General features: G+C 36.7%; 1 protein-coding gene and 2 pseudogenes across 5 annotated transcripts; all 3 read left to right on the top strand.

Annotated features, from left to right (window-relative positions):
- The first annotated feature begins 2,036 nt into the window (after positions 1 to 2,036).
- Positions 2,037 to 5,729, top strand: LOC130591200 (peroxidase 5-like; annotated as a pseudogene).
- A 661-nt stretch (positions 5,730 to 6,390) lies between these two features.
- On the top strand, positions 6,391 to 7,876 carry LOC130591006 (peroxidase 5-like; annotated as a pseudogene).
- Positions 7,877 to 10,559: 2,683 nt separating this feature from the next.
- LOC104890754 (solute carrier family 40 member 3, chloroplastic) lies at positions 10,560 to 19,697 on the top strand. Of its 5 annotated transcripts, none has more exons than XM_010676338.4 (14): positions 10,563 to 10,891; positions 14,276 to 14,489; positions 14,580 to 14,643; positions 15,180 to 15,304; positions 15,384 to 15,473; positions 15,549 to 15,725; positions 15,815 to 15,889; positions 16,095 to 16,196; positions 16,299 to 16,416; positions 16,521 to 16,658; positions 17,542 to 17,648; positions 17,727 to 17,840; positions 18,246 to 18,546; positions 19,148 to 19,697. In XM_010676338.4, the coding sequence occupies exons 1-13, from the start codon at positions 10,701 to 10,703 to the stop codon at positions 18,537 to 18,539; spliced, it is 1,809 nt and encodes a 602-aa protein (XP_010674640.2). In that variant the 5' UTR covers positions 10,563 to 10,700; the 3' UTR covers positions 18,540 to 18,546; positions 19,148 to 19,697. The 5 variants fall into 5 exon arrangements, with proteins under 5 accessions (XP_057250360.1, XP_010674640.2, XP_057250359.1 ...); XM_010676337.4 differs by having other exon boundaries at positions 10,565 to 10,891; positions 16,512 to 16,658; XM_048641789.2 differs by lacking the exon at positions 10,563 to 10,891 and adding an exon at positions 12,693 to 13,064 and having other exon boundaries at positions 16,512 to 16,658.
- The last annotated feature ends 1,657 nt before the right edge of the window (positions 19,698 to 21,354 follow it).

Genomic DNA, 21,354 nt, shown 5'->3' with positions numbered 1-21,354 from the left:
TAATGCATGAGAGAGTTTCATTGATTATAAAGCGCGGGTTGCATTGTTTTAACCTAAGCCCATTAGCTCGCGAGAATTAATTGTAAAGGGCTGCGGGTTAGCCCAAAATCGCAGCCCTTTATTACTTATAGGGCTGCATTTTTTAAAAAAACGCAGCCCTTTATTACTTAAAGGGCTACGTTTTTTAAAAAAGCGCATCCCCTTATTACTTAAAGGGTTGCGTTTTTGCATTGATTGCAGCCCTTCGTTTATGAAGGGCTGCGGTTTTTGGGCTAACCGCAGCCCTTCACTATTAAGGGCTGCGGTTTTAGAAAAATGCAACCCTTGCACCGCAGCCCTTCCGTTTTTTCCCCTAGCGCCTAAAACTCATGACGAATTATTTTTCTACTACATACAGTAATTGTTTAGCTAAGACGAAGTGTTGGTGGCTACCGTCGTAAAATTGCATGGAACTACTCAAGCTTCAAACTAAGATAGCGCAAAAGCTGTGCCTAGTTGGCTACACGTTTTCCTGATCATCTTTTGAACATAATTTAACTAACTCCATTTTCCCATATAAACTCGACCTCCACTCCATTTTTCCTCACTCCTAGTTTCAACACCAAAACCACCTTCATCATAAAAACACAACTTGTGTTTAGGATAGCACGCATACTAAGTCAAAAACCCTAGTCTCCCTTTATTCTCTCTCTGTCCCGACTCTCACAACCCTAGCCTCCCTTTACATAAATTCGTCGCAGCAGGCTCGCTGGTGGGCGCAGGTCGCCGGCGAGCCTGCTGCTTGTTCTCTTTTTGTTCGAAGGTTAGTCGTGTCGTAGGGTTCCCTTCGTCACTGGTTATCACTCGAGTGTTTTGTTGTCGCTGGTTCTTTTATCCGGTCAGCCGCCGCCGCGTGCAGGCCCATGTCGCCGCCAGTTCGTGTCGTCCACCTCCCCCCTCTCCAGTCGCGTCACTAAGGTATCCCCTCCCCCTGCCCTGTTCCTTCGTCGGCCCTCCCTTCCCCCTGCCCTGTTCCTTCGTCGGGCCTCCCCTTCCCCTCCCTTGTTTTAGTTAATCGGGTTTCCCCTTCCTTTCCCCCCTAGGTTCGAGTGTTTCAGTCAAGCCTCACCCCATCGGGCCCATCCCATGTATCCCCTGTTCGAGTGTTGTTTGGTTTTGTTTGGGCATCCCCTTCCCCCCAGTAGTTGGGCTTTCCTTTCCCTTTCCCCCCTAGCTGGTGTGAGTTAGTTCGTCCACGTTGTTCTGGATATAGTTTGTTGTTGGTTCTGGTTTTTAGAAATTGTTTGTTAGTCGAATATGGGATGGTGGTGTAAGGTTGTAGTCGTTACATATGTAGTTTCATTGACACGTTTGTTGATGGAATGGGTACATCACATGGATGAGAAATGTGAGTATGGTCGAGGAGATGTTCGTTAGTCACGGTTGGACTTTATGTTTTCTGGTTTCACAAATCGGAGGTGCATTCGAGAGCTCACCATGTTTAGCTCTCCTTTTTGCTTGGCAATAATCTTAATGGTCTTTGCATTGACAAAATCAAATCTGCAGACGGCACCCCAGTTTCATCTGGTGGATTTCGGCACGCCCCATTTCTCCTACTTTACGGAGAAACTTGACGTACTCTCGAAAGAGAGTCATGAGTCACCTAGGAATGTGACTCTTCCACAGCTCATGAGCCAAGAATCCCACGCGTCAGAAGTTCGTTGGGCTTGCTCATGCAGTGAGATGAAAATCTTGCCTTTGGTTCGTTGTCCAGATCGTGATCGCCATATGCTTCTCCTACCACATCTGTCAATCATCAGAGTTTTGATTTCATTGACTAGCGGCGCGCTACTTCTTAGGCGACTTTTCATCAGCTTTGCTTATATCTGTCTTTTAGGACATTTAAGAGCTTATAAAGCTCATTTAGGCTTTCTTTTGTTCTTTGTGTGGTTGTTTCAGTAATAGGTTGTACTTTGTTATTTAATCAATGCACGTTTTTTTGATGTCAAAGAAAAAACACAACTTAATTAGAAAATTTAGTGAAACTTTATATAATGTATTCAATCTTTTGCATGCTCTTTTTTCTTGTTATGAGGATTGCATGTATGCCTACTGCTATTTTGTTGTCGTCATCTCTAAAGGTTGGATTTTATTAACAGACTTGTCCTTCGGCGGAGGCCATAGTGAGGAACGTATTAAACAATGTTGTCACGAAAAAACTTGGATTAAAAGCTGATCTTATTAGGATGCGTATTCATGATTGTTTTATGAGGATACAAATTTATAGTTGCATGAGTATTCACATTCACATAGATAGTTATTATTAATCAATATGCTACACGAGATATCAACATATTCCTCATATGATTTTCAGGTTGTGCTGCTTCAATCCTACTTGATTCAACCCCATGAAACTTAGCAGAGAAAGACAATGTAGCCAACAATCCAAGTATGCGAGGTTACGAGGTGATTGACAATGACGGAGCTAGTGGGTACAAGTTAATCAAAACTAACTCTCAGATAAACATAAATATAGTTGTTTCTCAAAAATCATTTAAACATCAAGTTTATAAATTTTATTTTGGCCTAAAAAGATTAAGCTTGAAGTATGTCACTACAAATTTATTTCCTAAGTTTGTAAATTCTCAATTGAAAATCTAAAACTTTAAATTCTGATAAATATTAGATATTTATGTTTATATTTCATATATAATGCACAGATATCATACATATGTTGCACCATACATATATATCAAGTGGGTTCAATTGAACCTAGTAGTGTGATAGTAGTTTCACCCCTTGTGATTGATGAGGCAAAGAAACAACTCTAAGCTCGATGCCTACAAGCTGTCTCTTGTAGACATTATAGCCTTTACAACACGAGAGCCTCCAAGTAAGGAATAATCAAGTATATATCAGGTACAATTAGGTCGTCATGATGGGAGACTCTCGCTTAATTAAAAACGACCAGACCCAAGATTTACCCGCACCTTTATTTCTTCAACATACAACAAATCTAGAAAAGCTCTAAAAGAAATGGCCTTTAATTTCTTTAGAAAAAATGGTCATTTTATTCGGGGCACGCTCTATTGGAGCTTCACATTGTTCATCTTTCACACAAAGATTTTACTCCTCCAATGCTACCAGCACACAAGACCATTTATTGAATCCGAGGTTTGCTAGTAAATATGTTGAAATCCAAGTGTCCTAAAACATAGCTATTGAGTATGCTTGCTCAAGACCTAGCCTATCTCTAAATCCTAACCCCTCGCAACCTTTGCAAATATCCCAAAACCATGAGTTCACTATAATAGTTGATGCTTCCTTCTCTACTTAAATCTAGCCTTCATGTAGGCATGGGAGCTATATGCAGATAGGCCAATGGGTGGACGAAATTTGTGGTAATCTTGTGAGCAATGATGTTAATCTCTCTGAGATCATTGTAATCATTGAAACTTTGATGTGGATAAGGTCGAATCAGTTGTCAAATTGCCTCATACTTTCAAATTTCTTGGTGATTGTGGATAGCATAAATGGAAACACAAGGATAAGAGATTGATATAACCATTATACTATTATTTGCAGCGAGTTGTTGCAAGAGGGGAGTCAAATTCAGCTTCAGAAAGTGGAAAGGGATCAAGTTCGAGAAGCAGACATCTTGGCTAGCACAATTCGCCAGGGAAGTAGGAAGGTTAATGTGTTTCGCCAATTTTGCACAGATTCATGGGTTGAATTAAACATTAACCTAGATGATATTAGTTTTGAACAATTATGCCATTGCAGTAATAAATGGAGAGTAGCTCCCTATATGCTAGCTATGCTAGCAACTAGGTCGTGTAGTATTTCTTTTTTAATATATTGCCCCCTTTAACCAAAAAAATAAAAATGCTCTAAAAAAACTAAGAATGTTGATCCTAATATTTTCAAGATTTTGTTACACCTAATAGATTGGACAACAAATATTATCAAAATGTGCAAAATAGAAGGGCTACTAATTTAACATCGGATCACTAGTAGAATAAATGCTACTTGCTGCGGTTAAAAAGGGCCATATTGCTGCGTTTTGGGGCGCGCAACAATTAAGGGCGCAGCAATAGGTATTAATAATATTGCTGCGGTTTTAAACCGCAGCAATATATACCAATATTACTGCGGTTTTTTAGGCCAAACCGCAGTAATATACTTATTTTATATCAGATTTAAGAAATCATATTGCTGCGGTAGGGTCTGTACAGGTAAAAAAAAAATTTTTTTTTTTTTTTTTTTGCATTTTGCCATCAAATTTGAATGACAAAAAAGTTAAAAGCAAATAAAACAACACTTATTAAAACTAATAACAAAAAATTATTATACAAAATTCAAAGACATAAAAAATTCAAATTGAAATATATTATTACAATATATTTAAGGCAGAATATAAAAAACCAAAATTATAATAACTAAAAAAACAACAAAAATATTTAAGGCAAATTATAAAAAACCAAAACCATACAACTCAAAAGTAGTATTCTGATACACAAATAATTACTAAAATATTATAAAAACAATTACAAAAATTGCGACTCCCCCACTGAAGCTTGTGATACACAAATCGAAATGAAAATATGATCTGAAATAATCACCAAACGAAAATAATCAACAAACCAAAAAAACCTATCTAAAATAATAATAATAAAAAAAAACCAGATCTGAAATAATAAGGAAAACGACAAAATACACAAATTAAATCTGAAAAAATCGAAATGAAAATCTTCGAGAATTGAACTGACTCTTCGACTCTTCGATCTGAAAAAATTCTTCGATCTGAAATTATAAAGATATCTGAGAATTGAACTGACTCTTCGATTCACGAACGAGACCCCCGACGAAGAAAACCAGACGAAATCGCGTGATGATGACGAAGCAGAAAAATCTCCGATGTGAAAAAAACCAGACGAAATCGCAACCGGCGACGAAGAGTAGAGAGGAGAGATGCGGCCGGTCTGATTTCGACAAACAAGCAACAGAAGGATTTAGGGCTTAAAGTTTCAACGGCCGATTGACGACAAACAAACGAAAAGGAAGAGGATGTGAGGATGACGACCGGAATTCTACACGAGAGAGAGAGAGGGAAATTCCGGGAGTGAGATGTGAGGGAGGGAAGACAGAGAGGGGCTGGGAGCTTTGAGAGGGGGAGTTTTTAGAGGAGAGAGGTGCCCAGTTTATTTATATTTAGGGTTTACATGAGAGAGGGGGAGATATGAGAGGGGAAAGGCGCCCCACTTTAAGATTTTTACGATTTAATTTTTTTTAGCTATATTGCTGCGGTTTCCACGTAGGACCGCAGCAATATATTAAAAAAATATTTTTTTTAATATATTGCTGCGGTCCTACGTGGAAACCGCAGCAATATTTGCTATTCAGGGGCCTACATTATTTTTAAAAAGTGTCTGTTAGACAATATTGCTGCGGTTTTGGGCGGGAACCGCAGCAATATTGTCAATTTCTATTTTTTCTTTTCTTTTTGCGTGTTATATTGCTGCGTATAGGTAAAACCGCAGCAATATTACCGCAGCAAATAACATTTACTCTACTAGTGGATACAAGTTTTATGACTTGTTCTAAAACCATGAGCATCGTGAAAAATTTTGTTTGGCAAGGTAGTGTTTGGGGCTAATAAATTTGCTAAAGCAATGGTTCATATGGGTTTAATCGATGTCCTTACTGCCGTTGAAGATGATATTATAAAATATTGTAGGATTGTTAATTAATTTATGATATTGGTCGGTATAGTAGCTATCTTGATTAATTTGATTAAATATTGTATTGGAGTGCAATTGTGGAGATAGGAATATTTAATTATTCTTTTATTTTGAAAGTGTATTTATGTTTATTGATTTATTTGTTACAAAATAAAGATTACCAAAGTATTTATGTTTACTGATTTATTTGTTAGCAATTAAAAAAACGGAGGGACTAGACACTTGAAAATATGTGTTTTTTTAGGGTCAACATGTAACTGGCGTACATATATGGCCTTAGTTTACTTTCTAAGATATGACTGAATTAATATTATCTCACGTGCAAATTCCATATGAAATCATCATAGTCAAACTATTAATAAGAGCGCCTAAAACTCTTGACGAATTATTTTACTACTACATATAGTAATTGTTTAGGGAAAACAAGGTGATGGCGGCTGGTGACTACCACTGTAGAATTGCGCCGAACTATTCAAGCTTCAAACTAAGACGGCACAAAGCTGCGCTTGGTTGGCTACTCGTTTTCTTGATCATCACATAATTTAACTAATCTTATTTTCCTATATAAACTCCACTTCCACTCCATTTTTCTTATTATTAGTTTCAACACCAAAACCATCTTCATCATAAAAACACAACTTAATTAGTAAACTGAGTGGAAATTTATATAATGTATTCAATCTTTTGTATGCTCTTATTAATTTTTGTTATGGGGATGGCATGTATGCCTACTGCTAAATTTTCGTCGTCATCTCTAAAGGTTGGATTTTATTAGTGGACTTGTCCTTCGACAGAGGCTATCGTGAGGAACGTAGTAAAGAATGTTGTCACGAGAAATCCTGGATTAGGAGCTGGTCTTATTAGGATGTTTTTTCAAGATTGTTTTGTGAGGGTATGTATTCATAGTTGCATGAGTATTCACATTCACGTAGATAGTTATTATTAATCAATATGCTACATGAGACATTAACATTTTCCTCATACAATTTTCAGGGTTGTGATGCTTCAATCCTACCTTGATTCAATCCCAGGGAACTTAGCAGAGAAATACAATGTAGCCAACAATCCAAGTCTGTGAGGTTACAAGGTGATTGACAATGATGGAGCTAGCAATTTATTCAAGTGGATTCAAGTTAATAAAAACTAATGCTTAGATAGACATAAATATAGTTACTTCTTAAAATCACTTAAACAAGTTCATAAATACTTTTTTGTCCTAAAAGGATTAAGCATGAAGTACAACACTATAAATTTATTTCATAAGTTTATAAATTATCAATTGAAAATCTAAAACTTTAAAGTACGACAAATATTAGATATTTATATTTATATTGCATATATAATGCACATATATTGTACATATACTGCACACGCACGTGCGCGCGCGCGCGCACACACACACACACATATATTATTGTTTTGATGGAAAAAAATAAGTGGGTTCAATTGAACCCAATAGTGTAATAGTAGCTTCGTACCTGATGATTGATGAGGCAAAGAAACTACTTGAAGTTCGATGTCCACAAACTGTCTCTTGTGCAGACATCGTAACCTTTGTAACACGAGATACAGCCTCCAAGTTAGGAGGGATCAAGTATGACGTACAATCAAGTCGTCGTGATGGGAGAGTCTCGCTTAAACCCGACCCAAAATTTACCACGCCTTTCTTCAACTTACAACAACTGCAAAAAAGCTTTGAAAGAAAAGGCCTTTCTCTAGAAGAAATGGTCACTTTGTTCGGGGCACACTCTATTGGAATTTCACATTGTTCATTTTTGACACAAAGACTTTACTCCTTTAATGCTACCAACACAGAAGACCCTTTATTGGACTCAAGGTTTGCTAGTATATAATCCAAGTGCCCTAAAAATTCTCCTAAAAATGTTGATCCTACTGTTTTTCAAGATTTTGTCACACCTAATAGATTAGACAACAAAAATATTATCAAAATGTTCAAAACAGAAGAGGGCAACTAACATCAGATGCAAGTCTTATGACTAGTCCTAAAGCACTGAGCATGGTGAAAATAAAATTTTGGTTGGCAAGATAGTGTTTAGGCTAATAAATTTGCTAAAGCTATGGTTCGTATGGGTTCAATCGAGGTCCTTGCTGGTGCTGAAGGTGAGATTAGAAAAAGTTGTATGATTGTTAATTAATTGATGATACCGGTCGATATAATAGCTATATTGATTAATTTGATTAATTTTGTGTTGGAGTGCAATTGTGGAGTTAGGAATATTTACATATTCTTTTGATTTGAAAGTGTATTTATGTGTATTGATTTATCTGTTTGAAAAATAATTACCAAAGTTGTTCTTATAATTTATTTTCCTTTTTTTGGCAATTTCTCTTTATCATTCATCTATGTCCTCCTTCATACTTATTACTCCTCAACTCAATCTAATTAATCTTCTTGTTTAAGCAAATGACACAATTTTCATGACATATTTGATTACATCTAAGTTTTTATAGATTAATGGCCAACCTTTTCAAACATTTTAACCATTGATCATATATTTAGGTTTGTTCACTTTCGATTATCCGATCGAAAATGTTGTATTCCATGTTTTGATGATGCCAAATACTTGGGTGTTTCTATAGTTTTAGTTTGAAAAATATAAAACTCCAAAAAATACTATTTTATTACTTGTTACATGATGATGTGTATTTTATCTTGTAGAGAAAGATTGAGTTTTAATCTAATCAAGATAGTATACTTTATACACGCTTAAGTTTATTATATGGTATGTTTAATGGATCTATTAACTTATAATCTTTTGAATAAAAGATTCTTAGTTATTAAATATGTTGTGGTTGTTGTTTTGTTGAGAAAAATTAGGTTAAATATCCGTGCCTACAATGAAGGGAAGAGGAGCAAGATTTTCTCTAACTTCATGTTGGATATGTGCGCACAAATGGCTAGTGGAGGAGCTTGATTACTATTGCAAAAACCGTGGATGATGTGCAGCAAGTTATGGGCCATGATCCCTAGATCTCAGCAAGAACACAACATCGAGAATGTGCAATGAAGAACAAGAAGTTACAACAGCTATATTAACTTTCAAGCATTACAATTCTATATTTACTTAGAAAGTTTTTCTGTAATTATTTTCTTCTTCTACTACAATATATCCCATTATAATATTCTTAGTGTTTGGGTGAGTGAAAATTTCAAAATATCCTTGTAATCAAGTGAGAGAAACAAAGAGAGAAGAGAGAAAAATTCGAGTGAAGTCAAGTGAGTGTCATCAGTTCAAGGGGAACTGAGTGACTGGGAACAAGTTCCTAGTGGAACAGAGAAGGGTCCAGTAATAAGTTGTAAATAGAGTTTTGGCCTATTCTAATAAGAGAAGTATTGAGTGAAGATCCCGTTGGGGTCAAAGTTCTTCTTCCTATTGGGCATACGAAGTTTTCCTTATAGGTTACATTTTTTGTGTGATCTTTCTTTTCTTTTAATTCCGCATTTAAATTCGAAAAATTTCTTCAACTACAATTCACACCTCCCCCCTCTCGTAATTGGTCTAGTGTTCATACTAAAAATAACATGAAGGTTCGGATATCTAAAAATTTCAGATCGGAGAAATCGCAATCTGAATCTGATCCGAAATTTCGGACTGGTCGGATATATTATAACTAAAAAAATGATTTTTTAAAAAAATATTCCAAAAAGTAAATTTCGTGTTGGATCGGGTCGTTGTATTTATGCAATTGAATTCCTGTGTTCTTGATATTGAAAATGAAAATTTCCGACCTGTCACCGGTCTAAATTTTTTTTGATATTTGGTCCAAAATATCCGAACACCAATTAACAAACAGGATTTGATACCCGGTTTATCGGATCGAAATCGTACATATGACATATTGGATCAACGGAGTTGAATATTTATGCACACCCTGATATACCCAATCTTTTAGATCGTATCTATTGGCCGGTGTACAAATCGAATAGCGCAAACCAGATTCTTTTGAACAACTTTACTTATAATTTTGTTGAAAATTCAACATGAAATTAGTAAACATTTCTTCACACTCCACAGAAAAGTGTGTGTTTATCTAAACAAAATTAAGTTAGTAAAGCAACCACCAACCTCACAACTGTAAGAAGTAAGGGCCGATTCTCATGAGTAAAGAAAGAAGGACGGATGAAAAATATATCTTTCATTTAAACCTTGTATGCTTCACTTAAATTTCAACTTCTCTAAATCTATTACAATTGGATGTAATCATGTAGACTTATTATTATACTATATTTATGGTACACCCATGAAGCCATGAGTATGACAAAATTTTTAAGAGTTGAAGAGCAACTCTTATGAGAAACTAAGAACCTCTTGTTTCCGGGAGATGCCATTTGTTTTGGTGCAATGACAAGATTGCAAGTTTTTGCAACTCAAACAACTTGCCAACTTGGCACTTTGTGCGGGCCCAAATATCGTCTATCTCTCACACCTATCTACTACCATCCACAAGACCACAACTCCACACTCTAAAACTCTAAAAGGGAGAGAAAAATACCTCATCATCGATTCTATTATTCCTCTAGATAAGAAACTCCCAATTTAATCTTCCCACCATCTCTTACTTTTAAAAACACTCTCCTTTACCACAAATTTCTCATACTACAAACAACACACCATAACTAAAAACAACACTTCACCACTATTTTTATCCACAAAATAAAGAGAGGGAGAAATTTAAGATAGTTACCTATTTTCTCACTCAATCTCAACAAAAACTCGGCGTCTATATTTTGGACGCGGAGTTTGAATTTGTATCTAATACCTTATATTGGTATTAAATGCTTTCGCGACTAATAGTCGCGTAAGCCAAATTTACAAACAAGATTAGTTAAAACTGGTTTTGAAGTTGGATTTCTTGGGGCTGCATGGTTAGGCAACTAAGGGGAGAGGATTTCTTGTTAGGTTATTTGAAGAAGAAAGAGAGAGGAAAGCTTCAAGAAGAAGTAACATTAGTTCAACAATGGCGGTTGGTGGGGTTATTGTTGCTCAATTGTTGCCATTATCTTCAATGCCTCACCATAATCATTTTCTCTCTCCTCCACGCTGGAATTCTTCTTCACTTCCACAGTCGCCGCCTTCTTCTAGAATACGCCATCGCTTCTCTTCTCGTCGATCGTTGAATTTCTCATACCCTAATTTCCCTCATGCCAGGTGAGGTGGAAATTAATTTAAACTGTTTTGTTGTTTGAGCTAATTCATGATTATTTATTTGCTTATAATAATGGTTTTATGAGCCGGGGATTTTATTGTAAGGAAATGAATCGATTAAATTTAGGAAATGAGTGTTTTTGTTAGAACTAGGTGAAATTGTCCCGCCACCAATTTTGACTGGTAGCCAAAATACCACAAACTATTGGCCTGGGTGTAACAAATGTCATAAATGACGTAAAAGCTAACTTTTCAACACATGCTCACGGGATTTAGGCTTCTATTTCAGGCTTCTATTCCCCGCCACTGGCGAAAAAAAAGTTAGCTCTAACGTCATTTGTGATACGTGATGCATCCAAGCTAATATTTTGTGGTGTTTTGAGTTTTGACTACTAGTCAAAGTTGTGGTGTTGGTACACCCGGACCGTACTTTGTGGTGTTGAGGTCAATTTTGCAAAACTAAGTTTAATGTAAGGAGTTATATGTGTTAGGATAACGAGTCTTAAGTGAGACAGACTTACAATAACTTATTGTAGAGTAAGATTATACTCTACGATATAAATAGAGAAGTGGGTCCAGCGACAGATTATTGTAAGTTCGCCTCATATAAGATTTTGTGTTTCCGAAATATGGATGATTGGATGAAGTTGGGCGAGTAAGTTAGACAGGTTACTAAGGGAAAGAGGTTGAGTTGGATTAAGCAATGTATTACACCATCATGATTTTAGGATGAGTGATGATTATATTTTTAGAATGCAGAGAAGTATGCTGATCAACGTGATGTTTATGTTTATGAGAGAGGGAGTGCTAGTTTGTACCTTGCGGAAAGTCGAAGCAAACCAGAAAGAAGAACTTTTTCTGGATAAAACTCTCACATTAGGAGCCTGTGGAAGTTGCTGAGAAGATTAGTAAGCTGCTGTGTTACCTAAGATCTTGTAGATGTGTTAGTTAAGCTTATTCTCAGAGCGAGTCAAAGTGGTTTTGGCATTTTGTCTTTCTTGAAAGTCCAATATTTGATCCTCTTGTTCTGTTTCTCGAATAGTATTTTGTTGGCCACTAAAGTATTTGGATAAGTACTAACCTGGGAAGGAATTCATAAGGACATCAGAAAATGGTTAAATGTGGTCGTAAGACTTCCTTGTAAGGTCAGTGTATGATAGTGCTTCGAATGAGTAATGATTTAAACAAGGAAGCATTATGTGTATGTTGAAGGATGCTTCAAGATTGATTGTCTTTTGCTATGTGCTTAGTGCTCATGAGATTGAAGTATTTTATACGGGTGGAAGAAAAAATGCTAATTGAAACTTTGAAGGAGGTTTTCTCAAGTTTTTTGAATGATGTCATATTTTAGTAGTATAGGCTCTTTTTGCAAAGTTGAGAGCACAATGTTTTTTTAATATTATAGGTCAAATCTCCTGTGACTCAGAAAGTTACAACTTTGGGATGTTATGTATCATTGAGACATGGATTTAACCAATCACATATCTTCAAAAGAAAGGATCTGCTACTTCTATTTCTAACAGCTGCATAAGTTTCCTAGTGAGTGATACCCTTAAGGTAGTCTTAATTTATAGTATCAGAAGATGTGAGATTTTTTGCAAATTTTTAGTATTATATTCTTGCTTTAAAAAATTTTTGTTAAGTTGTGACTTGAACTAATACATGACATGAACTTTACACTACAGAGCTTGTTTTGTCGTGTACAAGTACAACACTTGCTTTGCATAATTGCATTACAAACTTATAATGATATAAATTGGTGCTGACTTTGTAAACCAAACAACTCAGATTGTTTTTTTGGGAATCGAACATTTTCTTGCGGTGTAAAAAAGTAAATAACCCAAATGGTGATAAATGATGATAATAACTTTTCATGATGTCAAGTTACCTAATTCTCCTAGATGCCGATTTTTGCATTCCACAAATTAGGTTCTCCATACCAATTTTTGGTCCCTAGCATACTGAAGAGTTATGACCTTGACACAACCTGGTCCCTCTTATGTATAGATCCCCTCTACGATAGCCCTAAACATAATAGATTGAAACAAGAAAGGAAGAAATTCACTTCGTATAGATGCTTCTTTTTCAGAAGATATGTGCATAAAGATCGACAGTTTTCGGTAAGTTAGGGCTTTTTGGCATTTGAAGCATCAATGAATAAGAGGAAAGGAAAAAAGTAAGTGTTTTGTCCCCTTGGTTGCATATAATAATTTGACCTTTCACTAGTACGATATAAGGCTTGTAATCTTTAAACCATTAGTATAATGAATTACTATGTTCAACAGCAAATTAGTGATGTCAAATACGTCTTACAAACTAAACTCCCGTGAGGTAAATTCTGCATTGCCTATGCAGAATCTGTGACCTAATAGTACGATAAATTAGGCAGTCATGGTCTAGGCAAGATCCTCTAGATACATATAATCATTTTTAAGGTTCTGCGAAAGAGGTAGCTAATTGGGAACAAAATTTGCAAGCACAACATGTAAAACATGTTTGGCTCCATGTTTAACTAGGTATATTAGAAATATTTAACCAAGAGTCGGAAAAGAATAGGTTACTGGAATTTAAGTTGAAATGATAAGCTACTCGAATTGAAATAAATCTTACCTTGTTGAAATGTTTTTGTTTCCTTTAGCCTTTTCCTAAACTAGCTATCCGATCCCAATCAAATATAGAATATCTTTTGATGTATCAGACGTGGATCAGCTAGATCTACAAACGGATAGCTTATTTTATCATCTTTCAGCTAGCTTTTCAGTTGAAAAAAGCTGTATTCACACTAGATGCTTTGTTAATATTTTTATGGAAGACATTTATCTCATCCTTTTGTTGCTTAATCAGAAAGATATATATCGCGAGTGTGCTATGATATCCACTTTAGTGTAAATTGGGAAGTTGGATGATAGCTTCTTCTATGATGCTAGTTGGCTTAGTATAAGGAAGGCTTATAGTAAGGGACTAATAAGCTCATTTATAGAGTGTGCATGATGTGACATTGCAATTGGGAATAATTGCCTTTTTTTGGGGGGGGGGGGGGGGGGGTACCGATCGCAGTGAGAATCCTCATTGATGTTAGTGTTTGAGAGTTCTCAGAAGTAGAAGTCATGGAGAGTTTTTTGCGCATCACAATATGCTTTGTTACGGTGAGTCGGTGCTTGTACTTCTTGTAGCTGAGCCAAGTAGTAATACAAGTTGAACTGGAAAATTTCTTCTATTATTGCCGCTTGCCCCTTCATTCTGCTGTAACTTTCTTGTTTGATCCATTTTGGTGTCTATTCCCCAACAAAGAGAAGTTGCAGATTCAAATTATACTCGATCCTCCCCCCCCCCCCAAAACCAAAAAAGAGAGAGAGAAACGCTCTAATTAAAGTCTCCTGGTTGCAGGGCTGATAGGTTTTGTTCAAGCTGTTCAATGATAGATACCGATCTCCAGGTCGATAACATTGCATCTGATGAAGATATTGAAGAAGACTTGTCTTCTTCTGCTTCTAATTACTCTAGTCCAATAGTTCATCTCCATCCTGACATTCTTGAGGCAGAGTCTTTGAATATTTTGAATGAAAGAAGTTACGTAGATACTGTTTTGACTGGCTTGCCAGTAAGTATTCAGTAAGACAATACTCTCTTGCAGGATTAATGTCTATGTCTTTTGCGCTTTTATTAATGAGTATATGATGTCTGTGTTTAGGTTTTGTCCGAGGAGGAACAGAATGCGCTTGCTGCTACTCCTGCTCATCCTGCTGGCTTGTATGGTAAAAGATGCTTTCCTGCGCATGAGTAGTTGATATGATGAAATGTAACAAGTGTAAACTCCTATTTTGCCAATTCTATGCAATTACACACAAGGGAGTGGTGTTGAGAAAGTGACCTGATTATGATCTGCTGTGCTTATTTAAATGTTTTTAAGGGTTTAAAACATATGATGTCTCGTATGTTCTGCTCAAACTGCAAGGTTATAAAAGATTGCTTTAAAAGGGTCTTTGATGTGCTTGTACTGTTTTACAAAAAAAATCTGGATTGTGTAACAAAAATACTGAATATTTTTTTAGTACCTTCATTTTGGGCTTTCTATGCTGCTATCATCTTCCTCTAAACCCTATTCTTTACATGAGGGAAATGAGATGGGAACTGGGGGAATGAAATGAAAGAAAATAAGGTCTGGGGTTATTTTTATGCTACAGTCTTACTATGCAAGGGTTTGATGTTTCAGTAAGGTCATTGAATTTGAACATAACATGATGTAGCTCTTGTTAAGATTACACTAACTTCTGTCATATGCCTTTATTAGCTTTATATGCTAATTGCTTGGTGGGGAACTTTGTGGAACAACTGTGGAATTTTGCTTGGCCTGCTGCTATAGCGCTGATCTATCCAAGTCTTCTTCCTGTCGCAGTCATGGGATTTTTCACTAAGGTAGCTGTGTCCTTGAAATAATTGAACATGTAACTGTATGATGAATGTTGATTTAAGTGTTATCTTTAATTTTGGACAGCTTGCCGTTATTCTTGGAGGGCCATTGGTTGGGAAACTTATGGACCATTTCCCCAGAGTACATGCATACAATTCTCTGAGTTTCGTTCAGGTAATCCTCTTATTTCATCCAATATGCTATCCTGTGTCTCTTTCTCATAGTTTTAAGACTCACTGCATATGGCAGGTTACAGCTCAACTGATGTCAGTGGCAATGATAATTCATGCTCATAATTTTAGGGTTGCTTCCGTGTCATCTGTTCTACTTCGTCCTTGGTTTATTACTCTTGTATTTGCGGGTGCAATTGAGCGGCTATGTGGGTTAGCTTTGGGTGTTGCCATGGAGCGGGACTGGCTTGTATTGGTAATATTTTTTCAGAAGCCGCAGACTCCATTGCTTTCTTAATCCCCTAGGAGTATAATTTTCTGATGCAGACATTCTGTGATCTCCAGCTAGCTGGGACCAATCGACCTATTGCACTTGCTCAGGCTAATGCTGTTATAAATCGAATTGATCTTCTATGTGAGGTAAAAATTTGCTTGTTTACTGAGCTTTGCACTCTGTGGTGTTCACTCAATCATGTTTTTTAAGCAGCTGAATGACCAGCTCTAAATTAGTTTAGCTGCATACCTGTGTATGCTTTGGCATTTAACTTTTACAGTCATTTTCTCACAAGTACATATCACAAATCTGGAACATCTTTGTGGATATTACAGCCTTATGTACTTGCAGATTGCGGGAGCATCATTATTCGGTATTCTTCTGTCTAAATATGACCCTGTGACCTGTTTGAAACTCGCTGCTGGATTTATGATATGGGGCTTGCCAGTTGCAGTTAATAATCCTTCCCTCTGCAATATCTATAATCCTTGGCAGTTCCACAACCATTATTGACCTCTGCCCCCTCTTTTTACGCACGTGTTCTTTTGTATTCAGGTTGCTCTTACTTGGTTGACCAACAAGGTCTCCACTGGTGTTCTTGACCGCGCTAAGTGTCTGCATACCTGTTCTGAAGACTCTACTCGGTTTACCCACATGGATAATGAAAATATAGGTGAACCCTCTTGATCTCTTAAAGAAGTATACAGTTCTGTTTGACATTCTAAGAATGGGTTATTTCAACATAACAGAAGCTGAATGTATTTTCAGTGAATCTAGGTATTGATGCCATTAAACATGGGTGGGTCGAGTATATAAAGCAACCTGCTCTTCCTGCAAGCATAGCTTACGTGCTTCTGTATTTCAACATTGTTCTCACCCCTGGTGGCTTGATGACTGCATTTTTGACACAACGTGGTATGGTTTGGATCCATTAATACAAGCTTCTATGCAATTGTTTTCTTTGATGCAAACTTGATGACATTGCCTGTATATAGCATCAATATGAATAATGAATGTCTAGTATGACATGTGAATTACTTTCTGTAAAATCATTTCTTATCTTTTGGTGAGAATTTATTAGAAAGAAGAAAAGGCGCATAGTCATAAAGGCACCCCAGTAAGATACCTCTTGTACACCAACACCATTTTGTAACGAGCCAAACCATTGTGATAGTCTATTTTCTAATCAAGTTGGTGATTTGTGGACTACTAAATGGAAATTCCTGTCATTTTACTCTCTTTCAAACAATAGCCTTGTGCCAGCTCCCCTGGATTTTTTTTGTTGTCAAGAAAAACAAGGATGTATCTTAAGTAATTAACACGAGTTGAGAATGTGGATTAATTTCAATCCAATTAAGAACAGTCACTTTTACTGCAACATGGGCAGCTTGAGAATGGAATCTGCAGATGTAGTTGTTAACTTGCTATCTTTTCCCAGTCATTCTTTGTCATGTGATAGATTTACCATATACTTGTAACATTCTTTTCTTCCCTCCCTCCCCCCCCCCCCCCCCCCTTTATCTAAAAGCTTACATCTATGCAGATGATGAAGCTCAGAAGTCCCATATGGGATTATGGTTCTGAACAATAAATGATACCAACTTTGCAAGTTGCCTAGATATAGTTTTAAAATGAGATGACCTGATGTATTTGCATTCATGCTTTGGGCGTGGAGGTGCTTGACTTATGAACTGTGGTTATTTGTTTCTGCTGCATCAGATTACCCATCCTTCCTTATGTACTCATATACTTCACATTAGAAGTTCATGTGCAACATATAATTTTCGCTTCATGACAGGTCTTAATTCCTCCCTCATCGGTGCATTTAGTGGAGTATGTGCTTTTATGGGCGTTGCAGCAACATTTGTATCTGCTGGACTCATCAGACAGCTTGGTATCTTAAAGGTTGGTGCTGTTGACAACCCTCTCTCATTTATTTGGTATTATTTCAAGATGTAGCTCTCATGATTTATTTTTTTGCAGGCTGGGGCAGCTGGCTTGATTTTCCAGGCATCACTTCTTGCACTTGCAGTTGCTGTTTACTGGAGTGCCTCTCTGTCTCAGCAGACACCCATCCTATTCTTCCTGTGCCTAATTGTAAGGATATGTCATGACTCAATTTACCTAATTTGAATTGATAACATTCTTGTCAAGTTGTAAGGATATGTTACTCCTTTGCCAAATTAATTGCCACAATCCACTTTGGCACAAAGCTGTAGGGAAGTATAAAGGTAGAGGGAAAGAAGTGTGTGGGTATGCCAGGGGACCAATTATAGAGAAAAAGTTGAGTGAATATGATTGCCGTTAAAGTTATGTGGCAAAAAAATTGAGACAACCTGAAAAGGGAACATTGGCCATAAATTTGGGACGGAGGGAGTGATTAATTGTAATAGTATTCTGTGCCTATTGTACTTTTACCTTTTTTTTAGGGAGATTCTATGCACTTGTTGATCAATCTTTCACAATTCTTATGGTGTATTGCTTTTGTGCTTCGATGTGCAGGTATTGTCAAGGTTAGGACATATGTCATATGATGTAATTGGCCAGCAAATACTTCAAACGGGAATTCCATCATCCAAAGCTAATCTTATTGGGACGACAGAAGTCTCTGTTGCTAGTTTGGCAGAATTTGTGATGCTGGGCATAGCAATAATTGCGAATGATGTCTCTCATTTTGGATACTTAGCTATGCTTTCCCTCCTTTCCGTTATTGCGGCAGCATATATCTTCTGTCTGTGGTTGATGAATCCAACAGAAGAACAAAGGAAGCTTTTTTCTTTTCAACGCCAGTTTTGATTTCACAGTGAGTACTCTACATGCATCTCTCCCTCAGACACCTAATTATATGGTCTCATTAGTAATTAAGATTTGCACTTTGGGTGTGTTTGGTTCAAAGGGAAATATATTGAACTGATCTTCTTCGCAATGGAACTGAAGTTTCGGATTTCATATTTCTTTGTTTGATCCCTTGATGGAGAAGGTAGAGTGAAGGAAAAGGGAATGGACGGGGTGGAAAGGAGAGGATGAAGAATGCGAAGTGTAAGGAGGAAAATGTGGCATCTCTTGCTTAAAGGAAAATGTTGTCCAGCTTTGAGAAAACTATTTTGAACTTAGAAGAATGAGATAATTCTTTACAAATTTGATGGAGGAAATTGAGAAAACCATTCTTAGAAAATGATTTCCTCATAACCAAACACAGCTTTGGTGACGAATGCTCTTGCATCTACTTTCTACATGCCGCTATGTGGTTATGTGTTTTGAGCATTTGCCAAAAATATGAGCCTCCTTGAAAGAGCTTCTCCAGAATTTTTTTTAATGCTTAGAAAACTGTGTTCCTTGCCTTTCCGGTACCATTGTAAAATTTTGGTTTCTTATTCCGTTCTTTTGCATGATTTCTGATGCAGGTATCGCTGGTTGTCGAGGAGCCTTTTCTACGAGGCTTACATTATTTGAATAGAAAAGAATCACATGTTTGATACTTTGGGGATAATTGGCGATCTTACACGGGGTATATACTCCCATCCCAAGCATTCCTCTTGTACATCAATGAAAAGGTGACGAGCTTGACCCCTTCTATTCCTTTTCTCATCTTAGTGGAAGGTTATGATTCTGTTCACTAATGATGAGCCTAACACTTTACACAGTACAAAATTGTCATGAGGTATAAGATCTATGTAATTACTATCTATGAATTCAACTTGCTTATGAATTTTTTTTACCACAGGTTAGTTCAGACCTTCTGTAAATGCTTAATACGATTTTTATTTTTTTAAAGGGTAGTTTGGGACCTTCGATTTTTTTTTTGTGAATAAATTCATTTCAGTTAGCTGGTAGAATTCTCTGTTAGACTGTTACTGGTTGTATATCTCTCTAAAACTGTAAGCTTAAGCAGAATATTCAGATTACAATAATCGATTATAAAAAAAATAAAAAAATCAAAGCGCGATTTATACATTTTTGATGAAACATTGTTATAATGGTTTCTGGCAAAGATCAGATGTTATAATAACAAAGCAACAGAAGATTAAGGATGTGATTGAAGATCTGTAATGTCATTCGCGACTCTTCATTATCGTTACTGTAAGAGTGGGCTCTCTGATTTCTCTTTGCTAGCAGGTATTCAAGGATAGATGTGATGTTTCAAAGAGAACTTGAAGTTGATGCAATTACCTATTACTACATTTTCTCATGGAATCTTTAATGGTCACTGCCTGGTACATGTACAATTATTAACTATTTGCTCTGAGTTCTGTTACTTGCAGCCAGGACTGGCACCTCTGTTTTCATATATGTTTGTGGTTGTGTTTACTTTGGACTTTTGAGATTTCTTCTCTTTGATGGTAGAACTGTCCAATCTGATGCTACTTAAGCATCCTTAGCGTTTCCATCTTAAAGTGTGTTCATTTCATCAATAACAGAGGGTGAAAGATCATTACTTAAACTAATAGAGATTATCATGCATTCACTAGTTTATATTTGCATATCCCCTACATCTCAAAGACATCGTAATTTTGAGAATGTTGCTTAGTTTATTTCGCTAAGCATTAATGTTTATCTCTAATTCGTATGGAATACATTACGGATTAAGTTTTTCTCCGTGATGATGTCTCATCTTTTTTTTTTTTTTTTTGACATCAAGAAAACGTGCATTAAGTAAACAACAAAATACAACCTATTACTAATACAATCACACAAAGAACAGAATAAAACCTAAAGGAGTTGTATGAGCTCTTACATTTTCTAAAAAACATAAATAAGCAAAGCTGAGAATGAGCCACCAATGAAGTAGTGCGCCATTGCTCGGTGAATGTAGTGGTGGAATCAAAACGTCGAGGACTGATGAATGTGGTAGGAGAAACAAATGTCGATCATGATCTGGACAACGAACCAAAGGCAAGATTTGCAACTTGCCGCATGAGCAATCCCAACGAACTCTTGACGCGTGGGATTCTTGGCTCAGGATTTGTAGAAGAGTCACATTCCTAGGTGACTCAGGACTCTCTCGCGAGAGTACGTTATGTTTCTCCTTAAAGTAGGAGAAACGGGGTGTGTTGAAATCCACCAGATGAAACTGGGGTGCCGCCTGCAGATTTTGATTTTTCAAGGCAAAGACCATGATCTTTGCCAAGCGAAAATGAGAGCTAAACATGGTGAGCTCTCGAACACACCACCGGTTTAGAAAACCGGAAAACAGGAAGTCCAACCACGAATAACGAACATTGCCTCGACCATACTCACAATTCTCAACCATGTGATGTACCCGTTCCTTCAACAAACAATTCAAGAAAACTACAGAAGTAACTACTACATCCTGACACCATCATCCCTGCTTCAACTTACTAACAGTTTTTAAAAGCCAGAACCAACAACAAACTAAGTCTTGAACAATTCGAACAAACAAACTAACACCAACTAAACCACAAACCAAACATACGAGGAAAACCTCAAAATTGATAACTAGCATAGCTAGGGGGGATGTCTCTCATCTTAAAGCAGAAGTGTGATGGAATCGCCAACATCATACAAGGCTTTAAGCCATTAGCATGCTACAAAGATTATGAACTCCCAGTCCAGTGCTCCAGACTAGAAATACTTGTGGTTATACACAGTA

The sequence above is a fragment of the Beta vulgaris genome, chromosome 4, assembly GCF_026745355.1.
Source record: "Beta vulgaris subsp. vulgaris cultivar EL10 chromosome 4, EL10.2, whole genome shotgun sequence".
In the NCBI taxonomy this organism is placed as follows: domain Eukaryota; kingdom Viridiplantae; phylum Streptophyta; class Magnoliopsida; order Caryophyllales; family Amaranthaceae; genus Beta; species Beta vulgaris.
The sequence above is the reverse complement of the archived record's forward strand: the minus strand, read 5'-3'. Positions and strand labels throughout refer to the sequence as shown.

What these genes read in the sequence shown, in the direction of transcription:
- LOC104890754 (XM_010676337.4), top strand. Translation starts at nt 10,701, where the DNA reads ATGGCGGTTGGTGGGGTTATTGTTGCTCAATTGTTGCCATTATCTTCA. An exon ending in TCATCCTGCTGGCTTGTATG is followed by an intron (nt 14,644 to 15,179) that starts GTAAAAGATGCT and finishes TGCCTTTATTAG; the next exon opens with CTTTATATGCTAATTGCTTG. An exon ending in TATTCTTCCTGTGCCTAATT is followed by an intron (nt 17,841 to 18,245) that starts GTAAGGATATGT and finishes TTCGATGTGCAG; the next exon opens with GTATTGTCAAGGTTAGGACA.